The sequence below is a fragment of the Sinocyclocheilus grahami genome, unplaced genomic scaffold (genome assembly GCF_001515645.1).
Source record: "Sinocyclocheilus grahami isolate Dianchi unplaced genomic scaffold, SAMN03320097.WGS_v1.1 scaffold32.1, whole genome shotgun sequence".
NCBI lineage: Eukaryota > Metazoa > Chordata > Actinopteri > Cypriniformes > Cyprinidae > Sinocyclocheilus > Sinocyclocheilus grahami.
In genome coordinates, this window is record NW_015505211.1 from 1,488,535 (window position 1) to 1,503,203 (window position 14,669).

At 36.7% G+C, this 14,669-nt stretch overlaps 1 protein-coding gene across 5 annotated transcripts in view; it reads left to right on the forward strand.

The window, feature by feature from the left end:
- Positions 1–405: 405 nt before the first annotated feature.
- Positions 406–14,669, forward strand: part of LOC107576862 (synaptotagmin-like protein 2) — an 18,961-nt gene continuing 4,697 nt past the window's right edge. For 3 of the 5 annotated variants that reach the window (XM_016262987.1, XM_016262999.1, XM_016262993.1), the window contains exons 1-9: positions 406–659; positions 2,677–2,925; positions 4,210–4,361; positions 4,647–4,770; positions 6,190–6,244; positions 6,341–6,434; positions 8,351–8,851; positions 9,724–11,808; positions 12,595–12,699. In XM_016262987.1, coding sequence (XP_016118473.1) covers positions 2,825–2,925; positions 4,210–4,361; positions 4,647–4,770; positions 6,190–6,244; positions 6,341–6,434; positions 8,351–8,851; positions 9,724–11,808; positions 12,595–12,699 — 3,217 coding nt within the window. In that variant the 5' untranslated portion in view covers positions 406–659; positions 2,677–2,824. The remainder of the gene's footprint in view (positions 660–2,676; positions 2,926–4,209; positions 4,362–4,646; positions 4,771–6,189; positions 6,245–6,340; positions 6,435–8,350; positions 8,852–9,723; positions 11,809–12,594; positions 12,700–14,669) is intronic. The other 2 variants (XM_016263013.1, XM_016263006.1) reach the window with 2 other exon arrangements.

A 14,669-nucleotide genomic window follows, 5' to 3' on the forward strand; every position in this document is an offset into this window, starting at 1 on the left:
TTTACAGTTGGTTTGATACCTTTAGATCAAATGGTGTTGTCGTTTAATGGATTTATATTATTGCATACATTAAAAGTTGTACAATTATTATAAAACACATAAAATGGTAATTTCAAAAACGGAGCTTTGTGCAATAGCAGGGATGTTTTTCTGAACATTTTAGTTTTGGTTTTATATAATGTCATGTAGTTAAATTGTTTAATTAATTTATATGGTTAATTTATTTAATTTTTTTTCTAGAAATGAAGCCTTGTGCATCGTAAAAGGCATATATTTATGTCTATCTGAGTTACTTTGTGCTCAAAACATAACAGGCGCAAAGAGTTTAATTGGTATGAAACCGAACGTCAGACTAACTTTACAGCAGTCGAACACGCTTAGTGAACCTCCTACCTAGACAGCATTTCAGGATTTCGTTTGGAACTCCCCACAAGTTCATCAGCCACATTTTTAGCTCTTACTAGTTGTTCACACGCAGCCAGTGTGCTGTGCACGCGAGCTCGTGGAGTACTCCCTCACACACACACACACACACACACCTGTACACGCCTCACTTTAAAGCTGGACATTTAAATCATTTTGTTCCTCTGGTGTTTCAGATGTTACAGTAACTGTGTTGGAAAATATCGCGGTCTGGCAGCCACACAAGCAAGATTCAGGTAAACTTTTTTATTTTACATTAATACTTCTTTCCCTTAATACTGTTTTTACCTTTTAAAACTTTAACTTCACAGTGAGTTGGAAGTTTTGCTGCATGCTGTGACAGGGATGGGTTCTGTTTCAACAGGCGCTCATTTCATTAGGTTGTTTTCATGTCTGGAGTTTAGAGTTTTTATCTCTGGAGCCACTGTGAATGTTTTCTCATTTCCTGCTTCCTTAATCTGTTAATGCTTGTAAAGCTATTTAGGAAAGAATGCAGAGTATTTATTTATATCCAGCTCAGAGAGTGATTAGTTACTTTTTTTCTTTTCTTTTCTTTTTCTTAATACATAATTGAAGCACAAAAAAAAATCAGCAAACCACTTCATATGATAGCATGTTCAAAGCTGATTTTTAAAAAGTATTATTTCATATGTAGTTGTAATTTGATAATGCTGGCTTGGCACATGATTTACATTATCTTGGATGAAAAAAAAACTGAACTAAAACATTCTCTTAGTCACTGAAAAAAAGCTCAGATGCTTGAAACCCTGTAAAACGGTTTGTAACAGTAAAACTGCAAACCTGTAATAAGTGAACCCAAACCAGGTGACAACTCTCTGTTACGGTACATGCCTCAAAGGGATGTGGAACAGGCAAATGATTAACATGCATTATTCATGTCTCTGTTTGGATAAGACTAGTTCTTCTCTATTCTGGTAATGGCGTATCCCTAGAGGATCGTCCCACCGATGTTGTCAGGACATGCCTTTCTCAGAACCACCGGACACTTAAATGCTTTATTGTGTCATTTTGAAATCTGATTTGTACTGAGAGAAATCATTTAGCAGTGTATTTTAGGCGAGAAATTTAGATTTTAAAAAGTAAATATTTAAAAATACCATTACTAAAGAATCTAAAGAATCATACTGTTCTTGGAACAAGAAGGAAAATGCTTGTCTGATATGATTTGTGTGTGTGTGTGTCTGAGTAAACCCATGTAGAAGCGTTTTTCATGGAAATGACTCGGGAACAGGTTTCCAAAATAGGAATGTAACAGCAAACTTCCACTCTGGCTGGAATGTGTCATAGCTTTATCAAAGATATGCCCTTGCAAGACATAGGAACTTATTGCTGTTCATTTTTATGATTCATTTAGCATTAAATGTAGCCTTATTGCACACAATTATGCAAGCCAAATTAATCTGACAGGACAGCCAGAAAACTGATTATAGATTGTCATCTTAAAATATGCAAAATAATTAATAAATAAAATAAATAAATGAGAAAAAAAAAATGTCACATTTCTTATTTATGAAAAATGTCTCTCTGGTATAGACATTTGTTTATTTAAGCTCTCTGTAAACTATTTATAAGACATTTTAAGTACAGTTTATTCATAAAAGTCACTGGCACAATGCAATGAGAAGGAATTTGTCTCTTATTATTGCACAAAGCTCTTTTACAAAATATTTTGTTAGATTTGTTTTTCAGTATTTTTTTTTCTTCTATTTGTTATATTACCTTATATAGACGTGTGGAATTCTGCCAATGGTCATTCTATCCCAAAATTTAAATGGTTTAGACATATTCCTATTTTTTCATGGGTTTCTAAACTGTTTTTTTTAGAAAAGCAGACTGTTCAAATTGATACCATTTGTGTGCTGCCACCTAATTTGAGTTAAGTGTAATTTGATTTAGGAATAAAAGAGTCTTTGACTGTGCTCTTTGCTCTGAGAAGCAACCAGTACTCATATCCTCTGACAGTCATCTGACAATGCCATGTCACATGTCCAGTGTTGAGCTCATACTGTGTGGACTGGAGTTGATATAGAGAAACAATATGTAATTTCAGATGTTTAGGGAAGCGTAGATGATGCTCGAAGCAGACGTCTTGAAATCCCAGCTCATAGATTCAATTAGGATCATGTGATATCTTGATGGTCAGAAGAATTCACAGGAAGACATAGTTCTTTGTGAGCCAAGCTCATACTGTGTTTTTTTTAATTTGTTGATACTCCTGTGTGTCTGGTGCAGGTGCTCCTCTGATGTTCTCCATGATGTGATGGAGTGACTTATCAAGCATCAGCCTTCAAGTTACCCACAGTGATGCTCTTGACACTTTCAGTGAACCAGGCGATCTGAGACTCATCTGTTAGCATCACTTACTCCGAAGCCATTCATCATGATTGACCTGAGTTATCTGACAGAGGAAGAGCAAGAGATGATCCTGGCAGTGCTGAAGAGAGATGCAGAGCTTAAGAAGTTGGAAGAACAGAGGATCAAGTGAGTATAGGGGAAAGGTTTTTTGAAGAATGTATATAGAGGCGTAACTAGTTATTAAAGCGATAGTCCACTTATTATTCAAACTAATGGGCCATTTACACTGAACGCATTTTTGCATTCCATATTTCCACTTCTCCAGTGTTTGTGTATGTAAACAGAGGAATGTATTTTAACATTGTTCTCACATCTCACGTCTTTTGCAGCGTTGTGCACATGCCATTCTAAAAATGTGTCCTTAAATTTAAAATAAATTCAACTTTTAATGTGTCTGAAGACCTGTTTTTTTTTTCCTGTTCTCGAATCTTTTGTCGCGCATGATATACCGTTCTAAAAATACAGTGCTCAAGTTAAAATAAGTTAATCTTTTAAGACTAGGCATTGTGTCTTTTTTTCCCCATTCCACTGCCCTGTATCTCATATTTTTAAATGCAAAAATGCATTCTGTTTGATCCAGGCCCTTATGCTATTCCAAACCTGTATTACTCTTGGGGTCCAAATAACACTGGAAACCATTTACTGTCAATGTATGGGCAATAAAAACTTTTTTTTCTTTCATGTTCCACCTATAGTCATATAGGTTTGGAACAACATAATGATGAGAAAATAAAATGGTAATTCGTTTTTGGATGAACTACATATACCTGTAAACTAATGCAATTTGGCTCCTTGCTATTGATTGCATGTCTTAAATAATTGTGCTTATTTATGTTTACCTTTTTGGATTTGTTTATTGAATTTATTGAATAAACCCAAACAATATTGACAGGTCTGTTCCAATAAGGTTGTGGATGGGAGAAAATAATACTAATAATGCTAAATGCAAATAAGAAAATGCAACTTGACCATTTTATTGTGCATAGTTAGGGTAGCAAACTACATAAGCTTATAAAATCAAAAGCCATTCATTCCATCAAACTGGTCAATAATCTGTAACTTGTTAAAAACGAGCTAAATTAGGCAGATGCAAATATAAACAGGTGGTATGGGATGCCGTCATCCTTTACATGAACAAATGTATGAAAGAAAAATAAGATTTGACCCAGGCTACATTAAATATGGGTTGCAGGTTGTGTTATTTGCCATTTGACGTCAAACAAGAATATCTGGGTCCTGGAAAAAAAAAATAGTTCAGTTTTCAGTTTAACTTTCCGGAGTAACAGTTTACAGTTCAGACAATGACTGGGATTTGCCTATGTGGATGTCACTAGGCTCAGCTGGGACTTCAGGATGTTTAAATATATGTGTGTGTGTGTTTATTTATTTAGAAATTTGATGTCCTTTCAGGCAGCTTCGTAAGAACGAGCGAGACAGAAGCAGGCTGAAGTACTTGACAGGGGAGTGGTTTTATGAGACAAAGAATCACAGACACAGAGACAGGATCCATGGCACCGACATCATCAGAGCATCCATGAGACAGAAGAAACCCGTGACGATATGTGAGTGTTGCCAGCGGACAGAATCAGATAGAGGAGAACGGACTCTGTTCACATCTCTCATTATTTCCATTGCATGTACCCCATCCCTGATTAGCACCCGAATTCAGTGTTTGCATCACCCCCTTTTTTTGGTATATATCACATTTTTACCTTTAATGAAAAAGCACCCATAAATCAAAGCATTTATCAAATCATATATATCATGTAGTTCCATTAGAGGTTTTAAGATGTGTACTTGTGACTGTAAATACATGTTTGAACATAACAAATGATCTCTTATTGCAGTGGAGCTCTCTCAGAGATGGTCTGAGAAACCCAGTTGTGTTTATGGTGAGAAGAAAGATGTGTACATCCCTCCAGAGCTTTTAGGACTCATTGAGGATCCGTCCACACAATCACACAATGAGAGGTGAGCTTTTGGTGTTAAGTACATTTATGATTCAAACATTCCAGTACAACATTTCATCTGACTGAAACGTGATGCACCGCGGGCTGAAATATGTAAAATCTTGTAGAATGCACTTTGATCACATGGTTTTATGTAATTAACTATGCTGGTTATTATGATACCTGGGACAAAAATTTTAAATATTGCATAGTTAGGTTGTGTTCATGCACCTATTTTTCATGCCATAGGCGAAATAAGACACAACCAAAGAAAAACAAAACACTTTGTAACAATTATTAAGTCTTCATATAAGCACATGCCATGTTAGTCTATTGGTACAGATTTGTATTTGTGTTCAAGGGTGTGTGGGGTTTTGTTGGGTTATGTAAGATTTTTAAGTGTCTGTGAAAGAAGTCTCTTATGCTCACCTAGGGTGCATTTATTTTTTTCAAAAATACAGTAAAAACAGTAATATTTAGAAATATTATTACAATTTATAATAACAGCTTTCTGTTTTAAGATGTTTTAAGATGTAATTTATTCCTGTGATAGCAGCCATTATTATTTAGAAGATTTTCATTGGAAAATATCAACAACAAAAAAAAAAACACAGGAAAATCTGAGTGGGTATGTGTACGTTTTTATTTATTTATTTTCAAACAGAAAATGTATGTAACATTTTCCATATAAAATAATTAGAAATGCCTTGAACACAAATCAGTAATGGTTATAAAAAGTAGCAATAAAAAGTTGAGTTCCTAAACTCAAAATTGCATTTCTGTTATCAGTACCAAGCACATGCCATTGTTTTACTTGAATAAAGGAAATTACGGCGGCTCTGCCTTTTCAACACACTAACGCTGCATCCGCCCATTAGCCTGGCTGGACTGCTCATGTTGTCATCAGCAGCCTTAATTCTGTGGACGCTAGCTTTTAAAGCTTTCATATCACAGCTCATGTAGAACAATATGAAAAGAAAAGTAATCTGTCTACCAGTTAATGTATACTCGTTTGTGAGTTTGGCAGAGATTCAGGAGTGAACCTGTATTCTAGGTCTAACGTAATCTGTAGGGCAAACTTTTCCCATGTACCTAATGTTTTCCCAGACATTGGTGAGGGGAATCTGGAGCCAGTAAGCTGCTTTAGGGGTCAGATTTCACGTGCTGCTGTTTTTCCCTCTGTCTGACACCATGTAATGGCATTATACTGTCACATCGCAGCATGGAAACTTAGTGCTTGCTGAATCTTGTGACTTTCCAGGAGCTTCAGGACCAGCACCATGAAGAAGTATTGATGATTGAATATACTGATTGCATTATGCTGAACTGTTCACATTGCTCAATGCTCAATGCAAAGCTCCCAGTGGCCTATTATCATGTTAGTGAATCTTGCATTTAATTCATCAGAATTTTTTAATATGAATCTATATCCTCCATACAGGGTGGAAGATGAGTTGTCGGAAGCCCAACAGGAAAGACAGAGACCTCAAATCAAGGTACACTACACAAAATGCATTTACTAAGATCATTTTGCTGAATTTTCAGTTTTATTCATGATGTATTTTTATGATTCCATTAAATTTATTATGTAGCCAAGGCAGAATCCATTTAATAGTGTGAGATCACAAAGAGATGAAGCCAGACTTATTAATGGAGTGAAGGAGGCTGACCAGACACCTGCTGAGGGTGAGAAATATCTTCTCAATTTATCCTCAAATTGATTTTGTACACTCCATAGAGTATGTTAATCTATAAAAGTTTATGATGTAAAAAATTTAATCAAAAAATATTGGTGACAAAGATTGAGGCATTACGGGAAAATTTTCTAATTTTTTTAATTCAATTCACTGATATAATGTTATCAACCTAAAATCTGTTTTGCAAATTTTGCTAATTATATGGTGATTCATACTATTTAAAAAAAACACACACATACATATATATTTCATAGTGAGTGTTGTTTATCTAATAAAAAAAATCACCTTATGTGTAATTTACAACTAATCAGTTTATTGTGGTGTTATTATAGGTATTTATTTATATTTTGAATTAGCTTTTTATTTTCATTTTCATTTTAGTTTAAGTTTTAGTAATTTTTTTATGTGCTTATATTAGTTTTTGTTTTTTTATATAGTTTGTATTTAATTTTAATTTCATTTTTAGTAATTTTAGTACTTAAACTTATTTTATTTCAATCAATTGCCAAGTCAACATTTTAAATTTTCGCTTTTTAAGTTGAAGTTTTCATCTAATGATTATATTTTATTTCAGCTTTATTTTAATTACTGAAAATGACTTTCAGTAGTTTTAGTTAACAATAACAACAATGATTTACAGTTTATAATGTAGTGTTTTCTATTAGAACTAGCTTTTGACAGATGATCTCTGTGATGTAACATATGTGATTATCATAGATTTAACATTTGTGTGATGATTTTGATGCTGTTCAGTCCAGTAATAGATGAGGTAACAGATGGGTTGTGTTTTTAAATGAGTGGATGTTCTAAAGAGCAAAGGGTCAGAACATATTTCTTGCAAGAACAGTAAGTTTGTTTAACTGATCCCCATTGAGAACAGCATGTTAACCTCTTCTGGGCAATGGTGTTGGCTTGACATGATCTGTGCTCTCGGTGTGATAACTCAGTGCTGTCTGCATGCATATCTGTTAATCCTGCATTTGGTTACTGTAGCTTGTATAATGCAACTCTATATTTGCATTATATTTTGGCCAAAAAAAAAAAACATGTTGGTCTCCGGTTTTTGATTATGAAAGTATCAAAAGCTTCTTTGAGGTCATATGGGAACAAAATATTTGAGTGTAAGCACTCAGTAATCAATTGCACAAGTACAACAATAGAGTAGCTTTGTATATTTCCAGGATTTGACTCTACTCTGCTTGCATAATTAGTATAGAATAACCAAATTGTAGTTTTATAATTGGCATTGATATGTAATGCGTGACATTTAGTGTTATTACAATACATGTGGAAAAAGTGCCATTCCTTGAAATGGTCTGGCCAAAATATTTCTGAAGAAAGTTGAACCTGTTGTAGTGGTCTGAGTAACAGGGCTTTATGGAGCTGCCAAACTTTAAGAAGATTACACAGAGAAATATGTCGTTCTAAGTAGTTAAGCCACCACGCATGACCAGTCTGTACCTCATACATAGATGGTAAATTTTTATGGGCTTTTATTTTGTAGTAAGGTGTAGTAAGTCTTAATGAGTGCAAAGGTAAATATAAAAGTTGTGAATATTTGGAATAGACCACAAATACATACACTGTAAATGTGAAAATGTGATTTCAGCTGAACTATAGGCCAGTACTTGATATGGAATCAATATATCTATTATCCCTGACTAGAATACGCACCATCATATTCTTAGGTTGCTTGCAAGCTTTTATCCAGTGTATTCCATCTCATTGCTCATTTTGCAAATGTCATCAATTAACAGATACTGTACTGCTGTTACAATAACAGACATGTTCATTTAAATGCAAAATGAATTCATCATAAAACATGAATTCACATTTTTTGTGCATGTATGTGTCTTTGCTCCTTCTTTTACTGCTTCATTACCCAACTATTTGGTTATTTTTCAGAACCTTTCCTTCCAGCTGACAACTACACACTCCATCACACTACTCTAAACACATACAACACTGACACCCATATAGTCACACAATGCAAACCTGTGCCAAAAAAGAGATTGCTGCTGTATTCCTGCAAGGACTCTTCCCTGGACACTGTCAGCAGTGACAATGGAGTTAAACAGGTCATAACCCCTGCTCCCAGAGGCATTCTGAAGAACAACATCTCCAGCTGTAGCTCTACTGTCTCCCTGCATCTCCACATTCCTATCAATGACGACAGTAGCAGCAGTCAGTCGTCAGCTACGGTCAGCCCTGTCAGTCCTGAAACTCCCATCAGCCCTCCTCTTTCCCCCTGCTCAGTGCACTCTGCCTCAGGGTGGTTAGATAGGAAACAGGTCCACTTCTCCTCAGTTGTTGGGCCCATAGAGAGAGTGCAAGGAGAGCACAGTGTGCTGGAAGAAGACTGGAGTCCTCTGTCGGACCAGGATAGAAGCCATATCACAGACAATGGTAACAGTTGTAGCCACGAGAAGTGCTTAAAAAGATAGTTTACCCAGGAAATGAAAATTCTATTACACACTATCATGTTGTTACAAGCATGTATTCGACTTTCTTTGGTCTGATAAATCCAAAATAAGATATTTTTAACTATTTTTGTCCATTTAATGAACAACATTGGACCCCATTGACATTCATTGTATAGAAGAAAGACAAACATTCTTCAAAATGTCTTCTGTGTTCCACAGTAGAAAAAATAACACGGGTTTGGAATGACATGTGGGTGAGTAAATTATGACCAATTTTGTGTTTGAATTTTACATTTTTTGGGTGAACTATCCTATTAAAGCAGGGAGTTAGCATAGAGGCCTGGTCTAAAAAGTTACACAAAACAGCCTGGATTCGTCTAAAAATCACGAGTGTCCCTATGTGATGAGCACTGAGCCCGTAGAAAGGTTCAGGGATGGACAGGTAGATGGGTTGTCCAACCAGACAGTGAGAAATGCTTGATCCAAAACCCTTTGGTAAGACACCCTGAAACTTAACAATATATCAAACCCAAGAAATGTGTTTAAGTGAGATAATCAGCCAAAAAAATCTATCAACCTGTAATTCAACAGTTCACATGCTAACACATCAATGTACCCTCATACTAACTGCATGTGCGTGCATATCTCATACATATAGCACATGGCTTCTGGTGAATGCTCATGTGTATGTTGATTAATCCACAAATGGTGATTATTAAATAAGCACAGCAAGAAATGACTATTATCTGGGTGTTTACTGCAAGTTTAATGTGTAATATTATCTGATGACAAGTATTCTCTATCACTTGCATGCAAAAATTAAGACTTTCAAACTTGTGATTGTTTTCCCTCTAGGTTATCATGAGGTTTATGGTGAGCCTCAGTCCTCACAGGTGTCCAACTTCCACGACTCTAGTGAAGTAACAGGTAAGGCCATTGGGTTAAGTGCAGAGGGCCAGACTGATAAGCTTACAGTGGAAGAGGGTCGTTCATTTTCTAAGGTACTTGAATGGTTTGGGAGAGGTTCTCGAGATGGAAAGCTGAAGGAGTCGCCAGTTAAGAGAGAGGGGAATGAGGAGGAACCAAAAGATCATGAAAACCCAGAAGCCAAGTCAGAAGATTTAGTGCCTCCAGTTGTACAGCCAAAGACCAAGCCACCACCAAAGCCACGTAGGGGGCTTTTTGCATTGTTTTCGAGAGCAGAGAAAAAAGACAAGTGTTCTGAAGTTCAAGGATCTGACAAAGAAGAGATAAGTCAAGATAAACCAGAAAGTTCAGAATATAAAACATCTTGCACTTTGAGACCTGAAGATGATAATATACTTCCACAGACCTCTGTTTCTACAAACAGCAAGACTGCAGAAATACTGCAGGAAAAAACAGACAAAACAGACAAACCAATATGCAAAGATCCTCCACAAAGAGAGACGTTTGACCGAGGTGAAATATCACCAGGAAGACTTGCCAACCTGAAGTCATTCTGGGGAAAAGGGAACAGAGGACCTAAAATACTAAGCATCAAAAAAGAAGCTGAGGTAGAAGAAAGTGAGACCTCTCAGCTTAATGAGAATTATCACGTCGCTGTGGACAGAAGGTTGTCAGATTTAAGCATCAGCCCATCAAAACCCAAACCCAATGATCCAAATCCAGTTGATGTAGAATGTACAACATGTGAGATTTCTCCAGTCTCATCTAGAAGAACATCCAATGGTGAGGATATATTAGCCATATCCTCACATGAAGATGAGAAGCCTTCTAGTTTGGAGAGCAATAGGGTCTCAGAAGTTTCAAGCAGCGAACTACAAACTCTCACGGTGAAAATGAATGCCAAATTGTCACCCAGTTCATCGCTAAAACACAAAGATAAATCTCTGGGCAATGAGCTACAGGAAGAGTCACTCTCCAGGGACATATCTGACTTGAAAAAGGAAATATCCACCCTCAAAATGTCCCTAAGTCAACAGGAGGATAAAGTCTCGATTAATGATCTCAAGTCATTTTGGGAGAAAGAAAAAAGTGGCCTTAGAGTAATTGTAGGCTCACCAACGTGTACAGCTAACGTTAAAGATCCATCCCCAGAGTCATCTCCAAAACATTCTTTAGTAGAACATTCTGAACCTCAGTTTGACATCAGATCAAACAACCCAAGTTCCCCAGAGAGAATGAGTTTCAAAGAGGCTGCTTTGACACAAAAAGAGAAGATGAAACAGACAGAGGAAAAACAGAGAAGTCCAGTGCCATTACAAGACCTTCAGGATATCAGAGGTAGGGTACCTTACACCACCCAGAATATTTATAATTTCAAACAGTCCATTTCAGACAAACATTCAAAGCCAAGTCCACCACCATCTCCCCTCAGAAGTCTCCCTGCAAAAGGTCAACATGATAAGCCACAGTCCACTGACATTTACCACCCAAAAGACCGAGATCAAACCAGAACACCCAGCCCATTACTGCAGTCTAAAGTACCTCTTAGAGATTCATATCCAAACAAAGAATCCAGGAAGGATGGTTCTCCCTTAAGAACCTTTGCGATAGATATCAATCCTGCTGACAAGAGTCCATGCATTGTAAGGGTTAAACCAGGGCAAACCAGGCCATGTACCTCTCCTGAACACCACAGGAAGACTTCAGATGGAGGCATTGATGTAAGACCCATCATGCCCAAAGAACGAAAGTTGTCAGCAGACTCTCTGTCCCGGTTTTATATTCCCCTGAGTTTACACTATTACCTGGGCATACCTGAGCAGGCAGTCTTAGATGAAAGAGAACAGGTTAAGGTGCAGGCAGGTGAAACTTTTGAACAGGTGAACCAAGGCAGAGTGAGCAATGAGAGCTCCCCTTCTCGACACTCCCAGCCTGAATCAGAGGAGATCACCTTTGACTCCTCTGGGAGCTCCACACCTGAAGCCTGGTCAATCTCACACGCCAGTTCATACTGTGAGCTCACCTCTCCATTTTGGTTCAGTCTAGTTTCTATAGAAAAGGCCTTGATTGGTTCTGTGATTTTTGTGGAAGCAGGGTTTATGTCCTTAAAACAAGTGCTCAGTGTGACCTAAGAAACATGTCCTACTTGATGCTTTGCTCAAGTAAGGTGCTGAAATTTGTAGACATGATAAAATGACCTACTTGTTCTACAGGCTTATGACTATTTAAGCCCTGCCTCTACGTGTTTCTATAATGATCTAATTCAGTAATCAGAACTTGTTTCTTTGAAATCATGAATTTATTATTATTATTATTTTTTTTTTTAATTCCTGGTAAGTTTCAGTTTATAACATGGTGCTTGAAATATTGTTTGTAGTTAGAGTCAAATGAACACTACCTCTGACACTGATAAATCAGCTTACAATCATTAAAGTCTTTATTATATTGTTTTAATTTATTAAAATGAATTTTTATATATCATAAGTAATTTTATTTTTTTTATATTTTTATATTTTAAATGTATAACCATTTATTTTTCTATATTCATGGAATTCATTTAATTAATTATCTTTTTTTTTTTGTTCTTTTTTTATTATTAATTATTTTTTAAATTACATTGTACGTAGTAATTACATATACATTTTAAATCCTCTGAAGTCAGAAATTTAATGGGTGGAAATGCCCCCTTAAATCAGTGTTTCAAATCAGATATTTAGTACTAATAGCTGTATAAAATGCACCAGTAGACCTCTGCTTTTATATGGTTTGCTGATTCCTTCTTGATATGGGCTGTGACAGGGGACAGTGAGGATGACAGCCCTGTAAAAGCTGCCCTGGAGCGAGCCAATGCCAGACCCATCTCTATTTCCAAGAGTTTAGAGGACCTGGCATCCACACCTTTACGTAAGTTTCCTTCATCTTTCTTGCCCTATGTTTGGTTGACTTTAAAGGGGTCATATGATGTTGCTAAAAAGAACATTATTTTGTGTAATGAAATGTGTTTATGCGGTTTAAGGTTAAAAAAACACATTATTTTCCACATACTGTACATTATTGTTTCTCCTCTATTCCCCGCCTTTCTGAAACGCGTCGATTTTTACAAAGCTCATCGGTCTGAAAAGCGAGGTGTGCTCTGATTGGCCAGCTATCCAGTGCGTTATGATTGGTTGAATACCTCAAGCGTGTGACGGAAATGTTACGTCCCTTACCATATTGTGATGATGCCCTGTAAGGCCGGAGCAATGATTCAAATCATGAAAACCCATTATAAACGAGGCATTCGTTGCATCCATTGGGGACATAATTATGGATTATAATGACTTATACTGTCTTTTTACACGTTGCATTGCATTGCTCCGCATAAACATAAAACCATGTCTGCATTTGTGATCGGAGAAATGACAAACAACTATAGCCCTACTAGGGGTTGAACGACTTCTGATTTTTAGAAGTCGACTTTTATGTGATGAAAGTCGAGTCTAAGTCGACTAGTCGCTGATGACGTCATTAATGAACAAATAAGTCTGGAGCTGTGACAAACAGCTTGTGCACAGCTATGGCATATGACACAGCGCTGCCCACACGGATTACTTCAGGATTACTAAGGCTATAGGCAGGTGAGTTTTTTTTCAGGGTTGGAGCTGAACTCTGCAGGACTGCGGCTCTCTAGGACCGAACTTGCCTACCCCTGCATTAGTGAGAGCGATTGCGTGTGTGAATTAATTCTACCTGGCAGCATCTCTCTGCTAGTAGTGAAGCTGTGGAATTTAGTTAAGAAATATATGCTTGAACTTTTCAGTTTCTAAGCTATTTTATTGCGAAATCAGTGTTGACAATTCATTTCCGCGCTGAATGATTCTGTGCGTGACGTACGCTACTGTCTGTAGCCTATGTGTGTGCATTACAGTGCAGCAGCGCATTAGATTAGAACGGCGATTAATTTACCTGTACAATAAGCTGTTTAAAACGTGCATTCTCCCGTTCAATTTCGAGCATCCAGTAATATAATCACACATGTCTTGTGGAGCGCTTTCAGAGTATGCATTTATTTGTCATTTGAACTGTTTGGAAACGGAGCGTAAATGTGGAAGTCCTTCAAAGATTTCTTATCCTGTTGCTCCCTCTATAGGACCAGCGACTAGTCGGCGTCAAGTTTAAAGCGTCATGGCAGGAGATAGGACTAACTGCAGAACCGCAGAACCATACGTCATGACAGTCTGAGGACAACAGCCAGACTAACAGTCTGAGGCCGGAAGTGGGCGGAGCAAGTGTTGCCTTCCGCTACTTCCGTATTTTGGACCGTTTCAAAGTTTAAAACAACGTTATCATCAAGTATTATATTAAAACGATTGAATTTAAAAGATATATAAGATGCACTTATATATATGTGTATGTAAAAAAAAAAAACTAGACATACTACTATAGACAATTGTCAGTTTTTTTTATTTATTATAGTTTATTATACATTTGTTTTTGTCATAAATGATTAACAATATAAATTTTACAAATCTTTATAAAAAAACAAAACAAAAACAAAGCTTGAGCATTTGCAATTTTTTTATACTCCATTTCAAAACTAACCACGTTTTTTCATAGAACAAAAATAAAAATATGAATTTAAACTCCGCCCACTTCCGGCCTCAGACTGTTAGTCTGGCGCTGTTGTCCTCAGACTGTCATGACGTATGGTTCTGCGGTTCTGCAGTTGGTTGTTATTGGATGGCAGAGCATTGAAGTCGACTAGTCCATTAATCGGTGCAACCCCTACTCTACACTGCCCAAAAAACCCGCTTTAAATATAAAATATAAAAACTCTTTAAATATAAAAAACGTACTTACAGTCTGTGAGTCAGAACAGCCAGCATTGTAGTCTA